Raw genomic sequence first — 19384 nt, 5'->3', positions numbered from 1 at the left:
TGTTATGTTCTAATATTCGTGATTCTGGCTTTGATAAAATCTTATCAGAGTTGACATATTGTGACTATGCTATTGTGCTTCTTGGTTTTGAGATTAATAACTAGTAGAATTGTAATCAATAGGGGATAAATATCACAAAACGTACTAAACTGGTGTGGTTATTCATGACTGAAAGGTCATGGTGATGTCCTGAGTCTTATTAAATGTCTTTGACTAAAGTGAATTGCCTTGTTATAATAAATATTGATGACGTTATTGACATATTGATTAACATGTTGATTAGCTATCTCGTCCTAAGGTGTCTTCAATCAGGGTCGAAAGATTAATTGGCCTAAAACGAGTCCCTGAGTGTATAAATTAGTCATAAAGGGACGTGTTAGCATTACTATACATGCACACAGATCCCATAATCATGCTGGGTCATTGGCAATATTGGCTCAACGAATAGAGAGGTTGTATCATTGTGCTGGAAGATTTGGTCAGTTCAATGGCCTCGAAAGAAGAGAGCCTTTTGATTTGCTCACAATAAAGCAAAATGCACCACCATACGAAGGACCATTTAGAAACTCCATTTTGGTGGCTTGCATATATTTTCCTTGCCCAAGATCCATACCTGCCCAGTACCCCAATTTGACACTTCCCACGTTTACAGGTATGGGACTGCAATAATGTAACCTTCTCCTTCTCAGTTAGTTCTGAGTGTAGGTGCTCAATACTGTTTGCATCCTTGACAACAAGCATCCAAAGGGGGTTAAAGCTGAAAAATCAATAAACAGAAAGCACAGAGTGGTGATCACTACAATAAAGGTTTAGCAGAAATCCACCCGTCACTGACACATGAGGCCGTAAGATCTGGCAACACTACATTCACAGGAGCATATTCCTGTCACTGATGTCTTTTTAGAGTAAAATGCAAATGTTTCAAAAAAGTCTGCGAAGGGTCTGTGAAGGGTAATGATAGATGATATCCCCTACAGGGCTGGCACATCAGTGAATGAGCTGCTGATTATCACTTCTAAACATTGTTTGAGATGGAAGCTGTTTTAATTGATTTAAAGTATTAATAGATGAATGAGACCTGGTTCAAAATCTAATGTTAATGTTCATAAAGGATTGCGTTCCAAATGATATAAATATGGATTGAAGCCACCTATAAGTGACATACATTATTTTTTCTGGTTATAATGTTGATACTTTTTCTCATTACAGGTCAATCAACAACTACAACGACAGCAGTCGGTAATTATGAGTCAATTTTCTTATGCTTGTGTGTGGTTTCAATTGTTGACTACACTGCCAAATACTAATAGAGCAAATATCTTTGAAGGGCAGTACTGAGAGTATTGCAGTGCCAAGAAAGAAGAGCTTTGAAGAATAACTGTAGCCCTAACTGCCTTTATTTCCAGGCAGCACTCATAACCAAGTGTGCCAGAATGCACTGCATTAAAATGTCACTGTCACAAGGAAATTTGTGAAAATACAACTTCATAACAAAAGTCCTAGTGACTGGAGTCAGTACTGTTACAGGTGCTGGGAGTTTTGAAGAAGCTATATTATACAGAATTATAAAGGGGTAACAGTCAATTAAGGCGATGTTCTGGGTGACATGAAATAGACAATGAGAGTGAAGCTCAAATTTTCTATGATGTCACTCGGAACCCTGAGGTGAAAAACATCCCTGTAATTCACTTTTACCCATCTATATTTTTGTATTATGAATGCCCCAACATTCACTGCTACACAGGGGCAAAAGAGTAAGGGAAAGTCCAGTGCTTAATTTGTGCTTGTTGTTGCCGGTGCAGAGGACCAGCACTTATTTTTGAGGGACAGCAGTTATTTATTTGCCACAAGCATTTACTGCGAGCAAAAGACACATTTGGGAAAGAAGGAGGAAGAGTAAAACTAAAAATCATCACAATGGAAGAAAGCAGAAAGCTGCAAGAGTGAGCTGACGGTGCAAGGAGTGGCTTAAAATAGATTGGAGAGGCCCAAGATAACTTCAGGATTAGGCTGCCTCCGTATACCGTGTTCGCACATTTAATTGCAGGAGCCGCATGTTTGGGAGGAGGGCTCTGGGCACTGGCACCTTTTGATTTACAAATTAAACACTGGGGAAGCCATAACTAACATGGCCTCTCCTACCTGTCCCAAGTAAAAACAAAATAACTAATTTCCTATTATCTACCCCACCACTCTGTGCCTTCCCTCACCCTAAGAAGCTGTACACCCTGCAATCCAGTGTGACCTTGTGCAGTGTAGATGGCAGTAAAAGGGTGCATGCACCCTTTCACACAGGCTGTAATGGCAGTCCTGCAGAAGCCTTCGTATGGGCTCCCTCTGGGTGGCAAAAGATATGCTGCACCCCTTTGGGATCCCCTGCAACCCCAATGCCCAGGGTACCTATGTACCATATAGTAGGGACTTTTAAGGGGGCACCAGTATGCCAATTGTGGGTGAAATACTGGATTACCAGTGTGCAACAATCAAATTTAGAGGAGAGAACGCATAATCACTGTGGTCCTGGTTAACAGGATCCCAGTGAACACAGTCAAGCACACTGACATCAGGCAGAAAATGGGGTTAACCATGGCAAAAAGTGTACTTTTCTACACATTGTGAATAAAAGAACAATGGATTTAACCGAGATCTGTTACTGAGGATGAGTGTTTGAAAAGTTTCAGCACTCCATCCATCATTCTTTTATGTTGCTAAAGTCGCCCTAAGTGGCCAGGATATGACCAGACATAGGTCCCTTGCTCACTGTACCATTGGGTTCAACCTAGACTGGCAGATGAGGCCAGTCCCTGGATGCTTGTTTCTGGTTCAGGGAGGACCTGGCCTGGCAGTTTCAACTGGACTGTTCCAGTGGGGAGCAGGGTCAAAGACTGATTTGCATATGACTAGGTCCAAACTGGGGTGGCATGGTGAGCAAAGGAATGATGGATTTAACCCAGATCAGTGACTGGGGGCGAGTGTTTCAAAAGTTTCAGCATTCCGTCCATTATACTTTTCTGTTGCTAAAGTCATGTTACTGTCTCTCAGTGAGTCACACAAAACGCTAACATGAGTGTGTATCCTTCCTTCATTTTTCTTTGCAGGTGCTTTTTCAGAAATGCTAAGATTGGAGAGAGAAAAGATGATTAATACAAATAAATAGGGAGTCATTTTGAGTTTGGCTGAGTGGTAGACACCACTTAATTTATTAAATAATAAGTACCAGGGCCCAAACGTGCTCAGTGCTTGTTTTAGGTGCTGCAGAAGGTTGTGGTGTTGAATAACATGAATGATTAGCATTCATTTATCTTCATGAATCTTTAATCTATCACTAGGCATTCCCTGGCTCCCAAACAAACTTCTGCACACTCAATTTTGTCCCTGCTTTTACAGTTCGTTACTGTTGTCCTGCTTTCTCTTCCTCCTTCTTTCTCCTTTTGTGTTTTTCTATTTGTTGTTCTGTGTCAAAGTCTGATGATGAAATATAAATACCAGCGCCCAGAAATAAATGATGAAGGACCCCAGCTGCAACCATCGGCTCACATCGAGCACTGCTGCACATCACTGGTTCTCCTGCTCTGCAAAACTCACTATTCCCTGACGCCAGTTGGGGTGAGGGGAATCACTTGATTTACACAGGTGGAGCCCCAGCTGCCTTTGCTGGTGTAAATTATTGTACTGATGGATTGCACCAGACTGGCGTACATGGTCACAATGGTGATCACCCCACCCTGATTCGAGAGGGATGACATTTTTCAATATATAGGGTTAATTGATACGTTATGGTGCACTCGAGTACAGAAAATGCACAGTGCACCTCGTGAGCATGGGGTAAACTCCCTGCACGTCAGGACCATTCATTTATGTTCCAGCAAACAAACTCACGGTTTTGGTGTTTGTTTCCAGAAAGCAACATTTTCGACAATCAATTGAATCAAATATGGTACCAACTCAGCAAAGAATTCCTCTTTCAATTGAGCTAATGCAGCACTGGTTCTTCTAAAAGAACAATATCTCTACCTGCCTGATGGGGAACTGTAAATATTGTGGGTGGATCTCTGCATAGGGAATGGACCTGGCAGAGGAGTGGAATGCGTTTGCTGACCTAGCAGGCCTCGGGGGCACCTGCCAAAGTATTGATGAATGTAGTGATATTACTGAAAAGCTGTGGACAAATTGAAATAGTTCAAATTGTGAAGTAGATAAGAAAAGTAAACATTACAAAACGATAGTTCTGTAGCATTAACCATGAAAGCTATTGTCAATCTTCAAAGCCCTAATTTGAAATCACTGGAGACATAGGGTCAGAAATGTGAAGGCATTTTGCAGTAGGACGTGGCCTGATTTGCAAAATAGGGCAGTTTGCAACTGAAAAACGGATTTGTATGGTGTGTATTAAACTCAAATACCCATTTGATAATACATTACTAAATCGCAAATTTGGGTTTGCAACCACATACCGATTTTGTATTTGGAAGGGGTGTGTTTATGGCATCCCTTCAAAACATTTTACTGGTATATAATTCAGTCATAAAACATTAATATTTTTCCAACACCCCCGTTTTAAATACATGGATGTATGTTTTAATTACATCGATAAAGAAGTAGGACTTCAGGAGTGATGGGGATGTTTTACAGAGAAAGAACTGTTTAAAAAATAAAACTATATGAACTCAACAGCCTGCATTTCATTCCTGATATTAAATAACTAAAACTAGTCCAGACAGTCACTAATTTCATTTCAAACATTGACTGTAAGAACTTCATTAAAGATCTCACCAACGGCCTTACCAGACCAGCCTGGTATATTTGAGGAAAGATATTTAGACAAAATTATAAAGATGCACGAAGAGAGTGACAGACTTATCTAAGGAATAGAGACACACGGATGTCTGGATATGACTGGACATAACGGATTGGTGACATGCAAAATATGATGTAACATATTATTATGGCCTAATATTGCATATAGAGGTTCTGGTAACATTATTAAGCCACAAGGTTGAAGGCTAATGCAAGGGGTTTGTAAATGCCACCAGAACATCGAGATGGCAATACATGAACATATTTAACGTTCCTCATTATGTATATTTTGAGATTACATGTTCATTTTAGTGAAGTTAGCTACAAAAAGCTGTTTACCCCAAAGTGTAGCAAACAGTGTGTTGCAATGAGGAATCAAAGCAAGAGGATTGAGTACCTTTTTATTATCTTGACTGAAATATGAAATGCAGCATCAGAGACTACAACGCTATCCTTGTTCCTCATCTCCTGTTCATCACCCCCCTCCTCCCCGGTATTCCATGCACCGTAATAGAACGTTCTTGACACAACATTCAGTTCCATAAAGGGCACAGCACTTTCCCCTTTTTATTATAACAACAGCTCGCACTTAAAATACTCCATACTGAATGTACAATTAATCATTGCACCTAGTGTTCAAGGACTAATAGACTGCACCCTTACCCTTTTGTGGCCTCTCCATTTAAGTAGTTACTTAACTACATTTTAAAAATGAACCCATTTGTTTCAAGTTGCTCGAAGTGAAAGTCTTGTAGTTTCATAAGCCCCACTGCGCCTGGGTTAGTATGTGGCTGACGCTGCACAGCTAGCTGACAGGGCTTGCACAGCCCTTATGATTTTTCATGACACAGTGAGGTCCCTAGCTTATCTCCTCCTCTGTCATGAGCGCTGATAGTAAACAGCCTCGGACGTTTTACTATCTGGCCCAGGTTCTTAAATACTGCATGAGTCCTGAAAAACTGGGGTAAAAGTCTTTGGCATTGCCCAACCTAAATTGAGGGTTAATATGAGTTGAGAAGTCCGGGTATGCGTAAAGTACCTCTACCCATTCAAGAAACATTGGGGCATATTTAAACTTTTTGATGCAAAACTGCACTAATGCAGTTTTGCATAAAAAAGTTTAGCACTGGCTTGCGCCATTCCTGAGAGCCAGCCAGGCGCCATATTTATTCAATGGTGCAAAGGGTGGGCTAGTGTAAAAAAAAGAATTATGTTAGCCGGGTGGGGTGGTGGTATGGAATAAGGGAGTTTTTCACCAAAAAATGATGTTAGGCTGGTTAGAGGCCAAAAACAAATGCCTCTAACCATCCTAGAGTCATTTTCTGATGCAAAACCATCCATACCACATGACTCATTTCTTAGAAAAGACAGGAGTGATGCTCACCACCCCAATGGCCAGCCCAGTGTCCCATGGGCATGGCCACTGCACCCTGTGCCATGCAGGGGTCCCCAAGTTGGGCCCCCGATGGCACTTTAATTAAAAAAAAATATATATATATACTTACCTGTACTTAACCTATTTACCTGGGATGGGGTCTCCCATCCTCCAGTGTCCCTCTGGTGTGGGTAGGAGTTTTCCTAGGGCTTGAGGAGGGCACCTGTGGACTCATTCTATGGTGTTTAACCATGGAGATGGGTCCACAGGTCCCCTAAAGCCTGGTTTGACCCAGGTGTTAAATAATGGTGCAAAGCAAGCTTTGCACCATTATTTAGCCCCTCCACCCATCCTTTTGTCATTTTAGCACGGGGATAAATCTGAGGCTATGTGGTTAGCACCATTTTCTAGATGAGAATGTCTACCTTGCATCTAACTGATGCAAGGTATGTTCACGCATCTAAAAAATGGTGTAAACTCCAATATTTTGACTTTAGACGTGTCTAACGCCAAAATACTGTATAAATATATGGAGTTAGTTTTGCGCCAAAGTTGCGTAAGGAAAATGACGCAAATTCAATGCAAATGGAGTATAAATATACCCCATTGATTCCAGTATTACAGGACAGAGCTGAAGGTGTTAAGTATTTTGTCCTTGGTTGATCCAATGAATAATTCAGATAGAATTTCCAGTCTTTATTTCTGATGGCAAACTTGTGAAAACATTGCCAAAGCGTGCTTTGCTATTTATAAAAACATACAGCCAGCACATGTTTTGGCCCCTGCTGGCTAGCAAACCTGGGTCTTTTTCAAGGCTGATTTTACTTCAAAAAAGGAGTTCAAATTGCAGAAACATTGGTAGCAACCATACAGAAACAAAACATAGTTTTATAAAATCGAGAAACCCAATGATGCCCACAAGGAATTGATAAAACAATACATATAGATGCACAATATAATTGAGATCAATATAGCCCATAAACGTTGCAATCATACAAAAGAGTTGTGCAGAACTTACAAAATACCATATCCATATTAGTGATAATATACATTAGAAATGCAATATGTCAGTTGTGGAATCAAATATAGTAATTATCCAATTTGTCAAAAATTACCGGTATACCAGCTCAAGGCCAAAAGTTAACCCAAATATTCACCTTAAAAGATACCAATCGAGGTTCTACAAGACAAACATAAAATATGAAAGGGGGAAAACACATATTTCCATGAGTGAAGAATCACAATCCCAGAAACCGTAGAAGCCCACTGTTAGTGCTGTGCTGGAACAGAATTATACCCCGTGGACGAATGACACCAAGGAAATGTTTTAAAAGCTGTGCAGTCTTAAGTAGAACCACATTAGTTTTCCACAACAGCAGAAAGGCTAGAATGGAATCCTAGTCCACAAGACACCAGAGAAGGAGGGTTAAGATGTGCAGTCGGAAGACGTAAAATCGAGAGGGAGAGACTGGAAAGGGTGAATAGTATTATGAGCTTACTGGTTAGAAACTAAAGGTCATATAGTGTTCTTGTATGCACGTTTTTGGACAGACTCACAGAATTTCATATCTGCCACAATTGCAATATTTGCAAATCAGGACTTAACAGAGCACAAGACATCCCTCTAACAACTGGCAAAGGTATGAAAATTTCACAACAATTGGCTATCATAGCCAATAGATTGTCTACATCATCCTTTTTCCCTGCAATCAACCATATATTGGCAGCACCATCAGACCTCTGCATACTCGCATACAAGAACGCTATAAGAACATCAATAAATTCTCTACTGGACATCCATTCACTGATCAATTTCAGAACACACATCTTCACAACAAAATGTTTTCCTTCGTAGGTATTGAAATTCTTGCTAAAACCTCTGGGGGGTTGGGGTTAGGAATCATGAACTCAAATTACATAGACACAGAAGTGAACTGATTTTGAAATATCAAATGATGAATAAAGGTCTGAATAAAGATGCCGAAATACACTGCTGCCTCTATTGTTTTTCCATTCTTTTATCACTTTCAACTAGAATTTCTCAATTCTCTTCCTCTTGGACTTAGTGCACATCTCTTTGAACGTTTGAAATATAATTTGCCACACTTCAAATGCCCACTATTGTTGCTGACTTACTTTTGATTTGGTTACACCAGCATAAGATGACCAGCGTAATGCTGGCTTTCCCTTGCATTTCTGTTTACTCCTTTACAATCCATAGATTAAATGATCTGTTTAAATGTATACACTTAGGTATTCATTATATGTATTATATGTTTTGTCCTATTTTGGGTTCAGGTATCTTTGACTCTGACCCACAGCATTTCCTTTGTACCATCAACATGGCATCTCTCACTTGTCTACCTTTAATGCTCAGATGTATGCAGTTGTTTTCACACCTGTGGACTCCTTCCATAAAAAAACATATCTGTTTTTCGCTTTGTTTAACAACTCTGTATGACCCTAACTGGGCTGACATACATGGATGTTTCTAATTATGTAACTGCTAGACGTAACTTTCTATTTCCGGACACTTTCTGTTAATGTGATTCGTGGTCCTAGTTTAATATTGGCTGCCAGACAGCATAATGCTGTTTATTTCTTCTTAGTCTTAGATTATAAGGAATCCACTTCTATGCCCGACATAGCTAAGTTATAAAGTGGTCTGCGACCTCACCAGGACCCTTTAAAGGTATTACACCGCCTATGCTCCCTAACCTAAGTACTTTCTCTTATTGTAGGTTGTACCACCAATCTACCATGAAGAATTCTTCCTTTTCCATTAGATTGTTTCCTGAATGACCCCATGACTTACTAGTATTTTGACTTTGACCATTAGTTTCTAACCGGTAAGCACATAAGACCATTCACACTTTCCGGTCTCTCTCTCTCTCGATTTTTCCGACCCCCTAACTGCACATCCTTAACAATTTACCCTGGTGTCTTGTGGATTAAGATCCCGTTATGGCCTTTCTGCTGTTGTGAAAAACTAAGGTGATTCTACTTAAGACCGCACAGCTTTTAAAACATTTCCTTGGTGTCATCAGCCCACAGGGGTAGAATTATGTTCCAGCACAGCACTAAGAGTGGGCTCCTATGGTTTCTGGACCCGCTGAGATTATGATTCTTCATTCATGGAAATATGTGTATTCCCCTTTTCCTATTTTCTATGTTTTTCCTGTGGAACCTCGATCAGTAAGTTTTATGGTGAATATTTAGATTTGGATTCACATTTGGCTTTGCGCTGTTATGCCGTAATGTATGATATATTGGATAATTACTATACTTAATTCCACAAATGACATATTGTATTTCTAATATGTGTTATCACTAATATGAACCAGGTATTTTGTCATTTTTACACAACTCTTTTGATAATTTTCACTTGTATGGGCTGTATTGATCTCGATTATATGATGCATATATTTGTATTGTTTTCTCATTTCCTTTTTATTTTTTTGCTACTAATCTTTTTTGGTGTATGTTACTTTAATTGTGGTTATCGTTGTGCTTCTTGATTTTCTATCATTATGTGTTGTTTTTGTATGATCTCTACAAATGTGTTTGTAATTTGATCTCTTATATTCATGTCAAATCAGCCTTGAAAGGCCTCAGGCTTCCTTGCCACAAGGGAGAGAATCACGTGTTGGCTGTATGTGTTTAAAAATAGCAAAGTGTGCTTTGGCGATGTTTTCACAAGTTTGTATTAATCATTGGCTCAACATAGGACAACATTTTTAAAACCTTTAGCTCTGTCCTGTAATACTGGGATTCTAAAACCTGCTTGTCACTTAGCTGCTGTTACTCCACCCTCTCCCATCTCATCAAAGGGAGGGGTATGATCAGCAAGCCTTACTGACCATACCCCACTCTATGACAATATTGGAAAGGGTGAGTTTTTAAGCATGTCAACAGACATGTGCTCATTTTGTTGATAAAAAAAAGTATGTGATGCTTGAAACCCTGCATGCCCCTTCCCAGAAAGCAAGAGAAGACCTAAGATGGAGGAATTTAAGCAAATAAATACAATTTTCCAGTGCTCCTCTGAGAGACAAGAGTGTTTGATAGGACATGGCCTCAAGCCATAAATATGCATAGGGCTTCTATTTTTAGAAAATAAGTAAAAAATCTGTTTTCTCAGCTCTCCAGTCCCTCCCTGTCTCTCTAAGTGCTGCTGTCTCTCCAAGGCATCAATGGGTACAGTACCTTATTATCATGACTATATTCTCTGCAGATTAATTGCTACATCTTAAGTCATATCAAACAGATGTAATCTGCAGGTGAAATAAAACAAACAGCACCAAAACGTGAAAGTGTAGCTTTTTATTACTGAAATATCTGGTGACTGTATATGTGAAGCTATGTGTGTTTGTGTGAATGAAAGGATGAGAAAGTGATTGTGCAGGGTGCAAAAATGCGCGTGGCTGAGTATACGAGTTGGATGAAGGGCAGTGTATAGCATTATGTGGATGACTGAGTGTAAATGAGTAGGTGAACGGAGGCAATGGGTGAGTGAATTGTTGAAGGCAGGTAGGTGAGTAGTTAATATGAAGTAATTGGGTAATAAGGTGCATTCAAACAGCACAAACTGCACATTTGTAGTTGTGCCTCACCACTATTTTCAATTGCCAGCTGCCACTGCAATTAATAATACAACAACCAAAGTAATAATAATCTAGCTGGATTAAATTTACTATAAAAAGGAAACAACTATTAAGCAAAATTAATAAAAAAGAATAGGTCTAAACATAAGACAAATAGTATCATACAACAACTTACAAACTGTCATGAACGTAATCTTTTAACCACTTTGGTGCTTTTTTTTTGCTTTTTTGTCAACCTCACACTGAACATTCTGTGCTTGCATTTCCTTATCAACTTTCTCAGACTCCACAGACTCCTCAACCTCTACACACGCAACATCTTCCACCACCTCATTGTCACCTCTTACAATATATGGTAAAACAGCATCATCAGCAACTTGGGTTTCTTCGGAAAAACAATAATCAGTATCTATGGTTATTATTCCACAGTCCTTGGCACATATAGGGTCATCCCTTACACTCATGTACTTAACATCATCCAATAAACCAGTATCACATCCTATAGCTCTTTCTGAACTTGCTTCCATTCTACACTGAGTCTTGTGGCAATTCGATTAAGATTTGATACCTCATCCTTACTTGACCACACAGAATGTTGTAACACTTCACCTACTTCCTCAGGTTCACATAATTCACTCTTACCTTTGGTAATGAAACCTGTTTTTTTGTTTATCCAAACCCAATCCTGTATCTTTATCTTCACAGGTTTTGCACCCCTTTTTACATAATGATACAACTTGTTTTTTCTGTGATTCTCATTGATCTTGGCATGGACAGTTTTGACAGACCATTGCTCCAGCCCGGTGTGAAACAACAATCATGCATTCTAGGATTCTTACCACTCATTATGTCACCCAATGTAATATACGACGAAACAACGACTACAAAAAAAACTACTGCCTTAACAACGAGGTCGGAACACCGACCTCGTTGCTACTACTAATGATTTTACCACGAATGCCTTAACAACGATATTTCGTTGTAAAGGCATTCCTGATCAAATCATTAGCAATAGGCACCATTCACCCTACATCCCTCACCCCACCCCCCAACCCCACCCCAAAACCTAAAACCCCCTGACCCCCCACCCACTCCCCAAAACCAAAAACGCCCCACACCCCCAAACCCACCCCAAAACCGAAAACCCCGTGACCCCCCACCCACTCCCCAAAACCAAAAACGCCCCACCCCCCAACCCCACCCTAAAACCTAAAACCCCCTGACCCCCCACCCACTCCCCAAAACCAAAAACGCCCCACCCCCCCAACCCCACCCCAAAACCTAAAACCCCCTGACCCCCCACCCACTCCCCAAAACCAAAAACGCCCCACCCCCCAACCCCACCCTAAAACCTAAAACCCCCTAATCCCCCACCCACTTCCCAAAACCAAAAACGCCCCACCCCCCCAACCCCACCCCAAAACCTAAAACCCCCTGACCCCCCACCCACTCCCCAAAACCAAAAACGTCCCACCCCCCAACCCCACCCCAAAACCTAAAACCCCCTGACCCCCACCCCCTCCCCAAAACCTAAACCCACCACTTACCTTCGCCAAGTCCCTTCTTTGTACCTTAACCACGCATGTTCGTTGTTCAGAACATACGTAGTTAAGGCACAAAAAACCGAAGTCGTGGTTAAAAAAAGCGTTGTTGCGCTTTTGTTAACCACAACCTTCGTAAAAAAAAAGTCGTAAAAAAGGATGTTTACCCACCCAATGGATTAATTCGTAGTAACTCTGTAACCCCACACCAATTTCCAAAGCTGAATAGTCTAATACTTGTTACTTACCATTGGCAAATGTATAGTAACCTTGATTACATGGTTAAATCTCTCAACCATGCCATTTCCACTATGATTGTGTAGAGAAGTAATTTAATGTTTTACTCCAATTTGGTCCAAGTGGAATTTTTGCTCTACTAGAAACAAACTGCACCCCATTATCACTTAAAATGGTAGCAGGTATGTCTTCAGATATTTACATTTTATCAAGAAATTCCAAAACCGATGGAGACGGTTTCCTGTGAGCACACCAGATCATGTACTACTATTGCCCGCCTGCTTCTTTTGAAATGTTCCTTTGAATGGGGCAGATTTCAAAACTCACCGGCTTAACTGTGAGTCAGTGTGAGGTCTGTACATCAGCTTCCCCATCAAAATAAATAAAGATATAGCAAAACTGAACACCAAAGAAATTTGTAATCCGTGAGGAATAATCCAAAGTATTTGTTGGTGGTTGTTCCACTTATGGAACTAGATGTTAAGGCAAGAGTGTTCCATCACAATACTGGAGGAGAGCTTATGAGTGGAAGATAAGGAAGAAAGATGGCATTGTGCTACTTGCTGTTGCATTTCATACTTCCGGCAAGAAAATTGAAAGGAACTTAATCATACTGCTTTGCTTCATCATTGTAACAAATGACAACAAGCTTGTGAACCCCACCCATGTAACTCATTACTGAAAGGAGTTATTGGTGCGATTATTCCCATTATCTAGTAAGGCAAATGCTGAAGCCAAGTCTCAAAATAGCTGCCAACACTTCCTGGTTGATGTGTTGGCAGACTATCAGATCTCTGCATAAGAGCAGCAGTATTCGCAAATTCATTACAACTTTATATATACAAATTTGGATTTCCTTTAATTTCTTCTAAACTACTGAATGGATTTACACTAAATAACGCTCATCAGTGGACCAAAAACAAAATTTCTGCCAAATTTGGTGTAATTCTCTTCAGTGGTTTGGGCTGCAGGCATGTCTAACGAGTCAATGGGAATTAACATGGGTAATGGACTTTTTTGACCCCCCCCCTTCTCTCAGTCTTGCTTTGACAGATCACCCTGAAACTTTCCATGCCCTATAAGATTCTAAAGGCCATTGTTTTGGAAAAGTTTGTGAAGATTCGTCAAACGATGCCAAAGATATAGGCAAGTCAAAAAACACTTGTTCTATGGAAACTAGGTCGTAACTATAGTTACCTACTGGCAAACACCAGTAAGTAGTATATAATTCATAACTTTACCCTTCAGGTAACAAATACATTTACAAATAGCATAAATTAATAAATTCTCTTACAGGTGAGATTACATATCAGATTACCATTCTAAATGAGACAACTCAGATCGTCATATTATTATTTATTAGTAAGAGTGTATGTTGTTATTCAATTTTTCAGGTAATTTCGTTTTTTACTGCATTCAAATGTAATTCCTTTGTCTGCTTCACAAAGCCTTTTGCCAGGCCCTGAACTCAGCCCACCAAAGGCAGCAAGCCCTCCCTGCTCACATCTTTTGAGCAGCCATGAGAGGCTGGGCCCTTCTATTTTATCTTTCATTTTAACATTTTTAAATGTCTTTGTTTTATTGTCTAGAGGTTTGTTAATTCCAAATTGAGTATTTATAATAAAGGGAAAGCCCTTGGTCCTATGGTGCCCCCCCCATGGCATCCAGAATATTTATGGATCACAAAGTAGCTAAAGATAATTTCAAAGATAGGCATCAAAGCTTCCACAGGTAATCTCGCCCTCTAAAACCTCAGGAAGGGCTAGTGTTCCCCACAGATGGGAATGAGAATATTGGTTTGCTTTTGGTCTACCCTGAACATTCCTTCACCTGAAAGAAGCGTGTCTGTCAGAAGACGAAAACCTTCCATCTTGAAATGTTGGTAAGCCACACAGACAAGTGTGATTAGTTTGAGGCTTTTCCCTTTCTTTCTTACTAGGAAAAGAGCCAAAAGACACATTAGAAAGAAGTGGGTATGAAGGTACTTTCTTGCACTGCACCAAGAGGTTTTGGGAAAACATTTAATGGGAGAAGCCTTGGAAAGGTGGGCTCAGGGCTGGCAGATTTCGTCTCATGGAGGAAGCTGAAAGGCTTACCTTGCATGCTAAGAGAACAATTAGGTTGCTGAAAGCCCTGTGTGGTGCCTTGGGAGGCTTTTGCATGATCTCTATGTGCCCAGAAGATGACAGGCTTTGAGAGCTGATAGTGAATTTTCCACATGCACAAAAGGTGGAGCAATGGAGAAAATGTCCTATATCCTTAATAGCCCACTTTTAATACACAGGGTCTACAAAGCAAGTGCCTGATAATTTCATGTACCTTGCCCAAAGGAGTAAAGGTAGAGATGAGGTTGCCGTTGGTTTGAATGAATCTTTTCTCAATGAGAAGACCATTGGTACCATCCAGGAGGAGATCAGAAGACAATGTATCTATCTTTGCCTCCATGTGGAACAGGATAGTTCTACAGTACCCAGCCTACATGGTAGACTGTGCATTGCCCAGAAAAAAACAATCCCACTCAAAAAGACCTCTTCAGGTGCCTAGAACAGCTCCTTCAAAGTAGTCATAGCTCTTTTGAATGTGTCCAGACGTTCTGCAAGGGGACCATAGATATCCAAGTGCCAGCCTTGACAATACTTCAATGGCCTATGGACATCCTTACCTGAACACTGTAAGAGGATAGCAGATATTGATTAAATTTGGGAGTAATTCAGACCTTACCAGGGATGGAGGGTTTAGGTGATTGTGAGCAAAGGATAAAAAAGAGGAGAGAACCCCTAAGGGACAGGCAGAGCTGATATGATATCAGGTGAGTGTCCCAATGGCAGTAGGAAGAGGATTGGAAGTAAGTGCTAGTAGCATGCATGGAACTGAAAATCTGAGCATAGGACACAGCATTTAGGTAGTAGGGGTGAGATTAGCTTCTGCTGAATTCCATTTAATGAACACTGATCCTAATGTGAGACAGACAGCTTAAAACCTGAACCCACGGAACAGTGAACAGTGATCGTAAGCCTTGTGGTGTTTACTTTTGGCACTGTAATAGATCCTGCTGATCCCTTTATGCTTCCCTGATGTTTTATTCAGTTCAAGGTTGTTTTGAAAGCTCCTGGGAATATTTGTCACTTGCTCCTCAATGGTAATTATAACCTTAATCTCCATTACTTGGCTTAATTTTGGACCATATAAGTATCCGTGTTAGGTACAGTAAGGGATTCAGTAATGTAAACGTGAGCTCAACCACTGGTAGTTATGGTGCAGAGCAAACAGTCCTAACTTAAGAAAATATGTAAAGCATTTAGAAGTACAAAAACAGTGAAAAAGTCATAAACACATCACAATACACATCTCACTTCACTTTATACAATAGAGACTATTTTAATGAATATAATGACAACAACATTGCAACAATCCACTTAAGTAAAACTGATATATGATTTTTTTAAGTTTGAGATGTAACTAGCACAATGACAATTTAAGCCCAAACTGGAGTCAGCTAGTTGCTCTTGACTGGGCATGAGTGAAGGCTGACCATGATGAAGTATGGATGGGATCAGAAACCAGGTGTGTCCCACTCGGACATTTTACCTTCTGACTTACTCTCTGAACTGGGAGTCAAAAATCCTAAGTTGGGAAAGGCAGCAGGCTGTGGCAGAGACGGTTTCAATGAGGCAGTATAGTCATCATCAAAGTCCAAATAAAGACATTAACTTTTGGTGAAAAAGTTCCAAATGGCAGAATTTCAAACTTCATGCCTGAGGGCCTCAGGACATTAGGGATGCCACATAGATGTCATGAATCACTCCAGAAGCAGCTGCCAGCAGGGTCCAGGACAGGCACAGCTGGAACATGTTAGCTGGGCTCTTCAGGAAAGTAGGCTTCTTGCAGGTTTTGTGTCCCTGTAGCTTAACAGGAGGTCAGCCAACTGACCCTTGGGGTCTATTTATCAGTCCTTGGTACAAGTAGGAGTAGGTCCAGCCCTTGGGGTTCTCCTCATAGGTCAATAGCAGATCCAGTCCCTCCTCTGTCTCCAACAGTTCCAGAGGTGTTCTGAAGAGGGCACTGCGGGTGCCACATTTATGCCCAGAGTCAGTCCATGGGCAATAACAACTCCTGGCCTCTCTTTAACCAATGGGGTATAGTTCTTGTGGTGACCATATGACTTGTACAGCACATGCTGTGTTTTTCACTATAATTAGTCCTACAGTGTCCCTCTTTACCTAAACGCAAGATGACTGGACCAACCTTCCCCTGTTCAGAGCTCCCTGTGCCCACCCAGAGGTGTGGGAAAAGTAATGGGAAAACCCTCCCTTGTGGACACCTAAACTTGTTTCTGTAGGCAGCTCCATTTCCAGTGGGATTGTTGCCTGGCTGGATAGCAGAACAGTAGCAGGGTAAGCCCAGGTATGAGCTACATCTGCCTGTGACAGGGTAAGTATCATTTGAAGGTAATTAAGTTCCTAGGCACCACCTAGATGGCCATCCTGCCAGGGGACAGTAAGTCCCTCTCCCTTTGCCTCACCTCTAGGATCAACTTCACACATAATTAAGGAACCATTAAGTTCAGGCAGAAAAATGACAACTTTCTTAAAGTACATTTTTTAAATAGTTAGAAAAATTGAGTTATTGGTTTAGGGGGTTGAAACCCCCCTCAAGCAGCAACTGCAATCCTTGTCAGGGTGAGGTACAAGCAAACCCTAAATTAACATGTACTCAACCTTCGGGTAGTTTGGAAGAAGGCAGCTAGGTTTAAATTAAATGCTATATGTAAAGTATTTATGCAGCATTCTAAACAGTAATAATGTCAAAACACAACACAAGAAAAATTCTACACCAAAAATAGAAAAACATTTGTTAAATGAAATCAAGACCAAAACAACAAATCTCCAATCAGTAGAAGAGGAGAGATGCAACTTTAAAGGTTTAGGTGAAAATGGTGCCAAAAAGCACAATGTGCCAAAGGTGGGTATCCGGTCGCTGGACAGGAACAAAGTCACAAGCTCAGGCTGACAGCAATGGAGCGCAGGAGGGCTACAGGGAGCCAGGTAACCCTGCTGAACTAGAGTACCTTAAGTCCTGGTTGCAGAGCCTTGCAAGGTTCCGTGTTGAGGGTGCGTTGCACAGTCGAGGCAATGCATGGGTTCCAAGGAGCGGTGTAACTGCACTGTGAGGTCCTGCATCATTGTCAAGAATCCCATTGATGAGGGCTTGTGATGTGAAGTACCAAAACCACTTCGCAGAGTGGAAGTTCAAGGCAGACTGCAAGGTTGATGCAAAGTCCTTGCCCACCTTCAGGCCCATGTGCAAGGGCACAGGCCTGAGGTGTCACTACTTAGCAGGGTAGGACTCACAGATGGCAGGGTCCAGGTGCTGGGTTCAAGGTTGTTGAGTCATCTCTTCCTGAGGCTCTAGTAGGGAGGCCAGCCAACTTGCCCTTGGAGTCACTCTGGTGTCCTTCGTTCAACAAATGCAGGTCCAGTCCTTCTGACCCAGGTAAGAGTGCAGCAGGCAGCAGATCAGCACAGTAGGGCAGCAGTCCTTCGGAGCAGCAGTCCAGCAGACTGGCAGTCCTTTTATCCCCACAGCAGTCCTTCTTACTGGCAGAGTAACCACAGGTCCAGAAGTGTACTGAAGAGTTGGTTTTTGGGCCTTCCCTTGAAGAGAGAGAGGCTTCTAGAGGTTTTCCTCTGACGTCTGCAGGCATCCTGCCTTTCCTGTCCTGGCTCCAGACTAACTACAGGGGATAGGAAGTCATTTCTGTGGAGAAAGGACACAGTCTATTCAAGTGTAAGTATGACTGTGCCCAGCTCCATCCTCCCATCCTGCCATTGATGGCCCTTCCAGGCACACCTAAGCTGTCTATTGTGTGCAGCTGTCTGGAAGGAATACACAAAACTAGAGGTTGGCTGAGAAACTCTGCTCCACCAGCATTATTTGCATAGTTTTGGCCACTCCGCTGATTGCAGTTCTGGCAGAATTCCGCCAAGCACTACGTATCAGAGTTTTTTCTTGAGGACGGTTTGCCAATGGTAAGTTAGCAAGTGTGAGCGAGAATTGGCCTCCCCTAGAGTGATTTTTGGGTGCTAGGAGGGCACCCTGCAATATTTTCCCTCTGTAGGTGGTCGAAACCGTTGACGCTGGGATAGCTGCCACTCGAATAGAAAATCTACTTGAGCAGCAGTAAACAAACTCAAGCAGCAGAACATACTGTCATGCCTGTGGTTCCATTTGCATTGATTTCTCAGTGTGGAACAAGCTCATGGTCAGCACGACATACTGATTTCCGTCCACTCGCGGAACACAGCAGAAACTTGCCGAGTTTTTAAATAACTTTACGCAATTCTGTCAGTTCTGTTCACCCCTATTCAAAACCCACATTCAGCTACATTCAGTTATATAACCCAGAGACAGGCTGCAGGCACTAAATAGCTAAGACACAAAAATGTTAACCTTCTAAAAGTGGCATTTTCAAAATGGTAGTTTAAAATCAAACTTCACCAGGAGAAAGGACTTTTCATTCAGGGGCGGCTAGTTCACAGTGGTGAAGGAGCGCCACCCCACTGTGTGAGCCAGCAGCTGAAAAATAAAACAATATTTTGCTATTGTTTTAGTTTTTCAGCTGCTGACTCAGCCAGCATGTGCAGGGAGGGGCAGGCCATAGGAGGGAAGCGAGGGGAGGGTGAGTGGAGTACACATCAGTGTGCGTGCTAGTTTGGCCGGCAGTCTTAGGCTGGCCAAATTGACCTGCACACTTAGCTTTCTTCAAACTGGCTGTGTTTCACAGCCGGGTTGGAGAAACTGCAGACTCCCATTCACTTTCCGAGCAGCTC

General features: G+C 41.5%; 1 protein-coding gene across 1 annotated transcript in view; it reads left to right on the top strand.

Annotated features, from left to right (window-relative positions):
• LOC138300186 (deleted in malignant brain tumors 1 protein-like) overlaps positions 1-19384 on the top strand; it is a 160535-nt gene that overhangs the window by 48446 nt on the left and 92705 nt on the right. Inside the window, exon 4 of the mRNA XM_069239177.1 lies at positions 1210-1239. Coding sequence (XP_069095278.1) covers positions 1210-1239 — 30 coding nt within the window. The remainder of the gene's footprint in view (positions 1-1209; positions 1240-19384) is intronic.

The sequence above is a fragment of the Pleurodeles waltl genome, chromosome 6 (assembly GCF_031143425.1).
Source record: "Pleurodeles waltl isolate 20211129_DDA chromosome 6, aPleWal1.hap1.20221129, whole genome shotgun sequence".
In the NCBI taxonomy this organism is placed as follows: domain Eukaryota; kingdom Metazoa; phylum Chordata; class Amphibia; order Caudata; family Salamandridae; genus Pleurodeles; species Pleurodeles waltl.
This window is presented reverse-complemented; position numbering and strand designations above follow the sequence as displayed.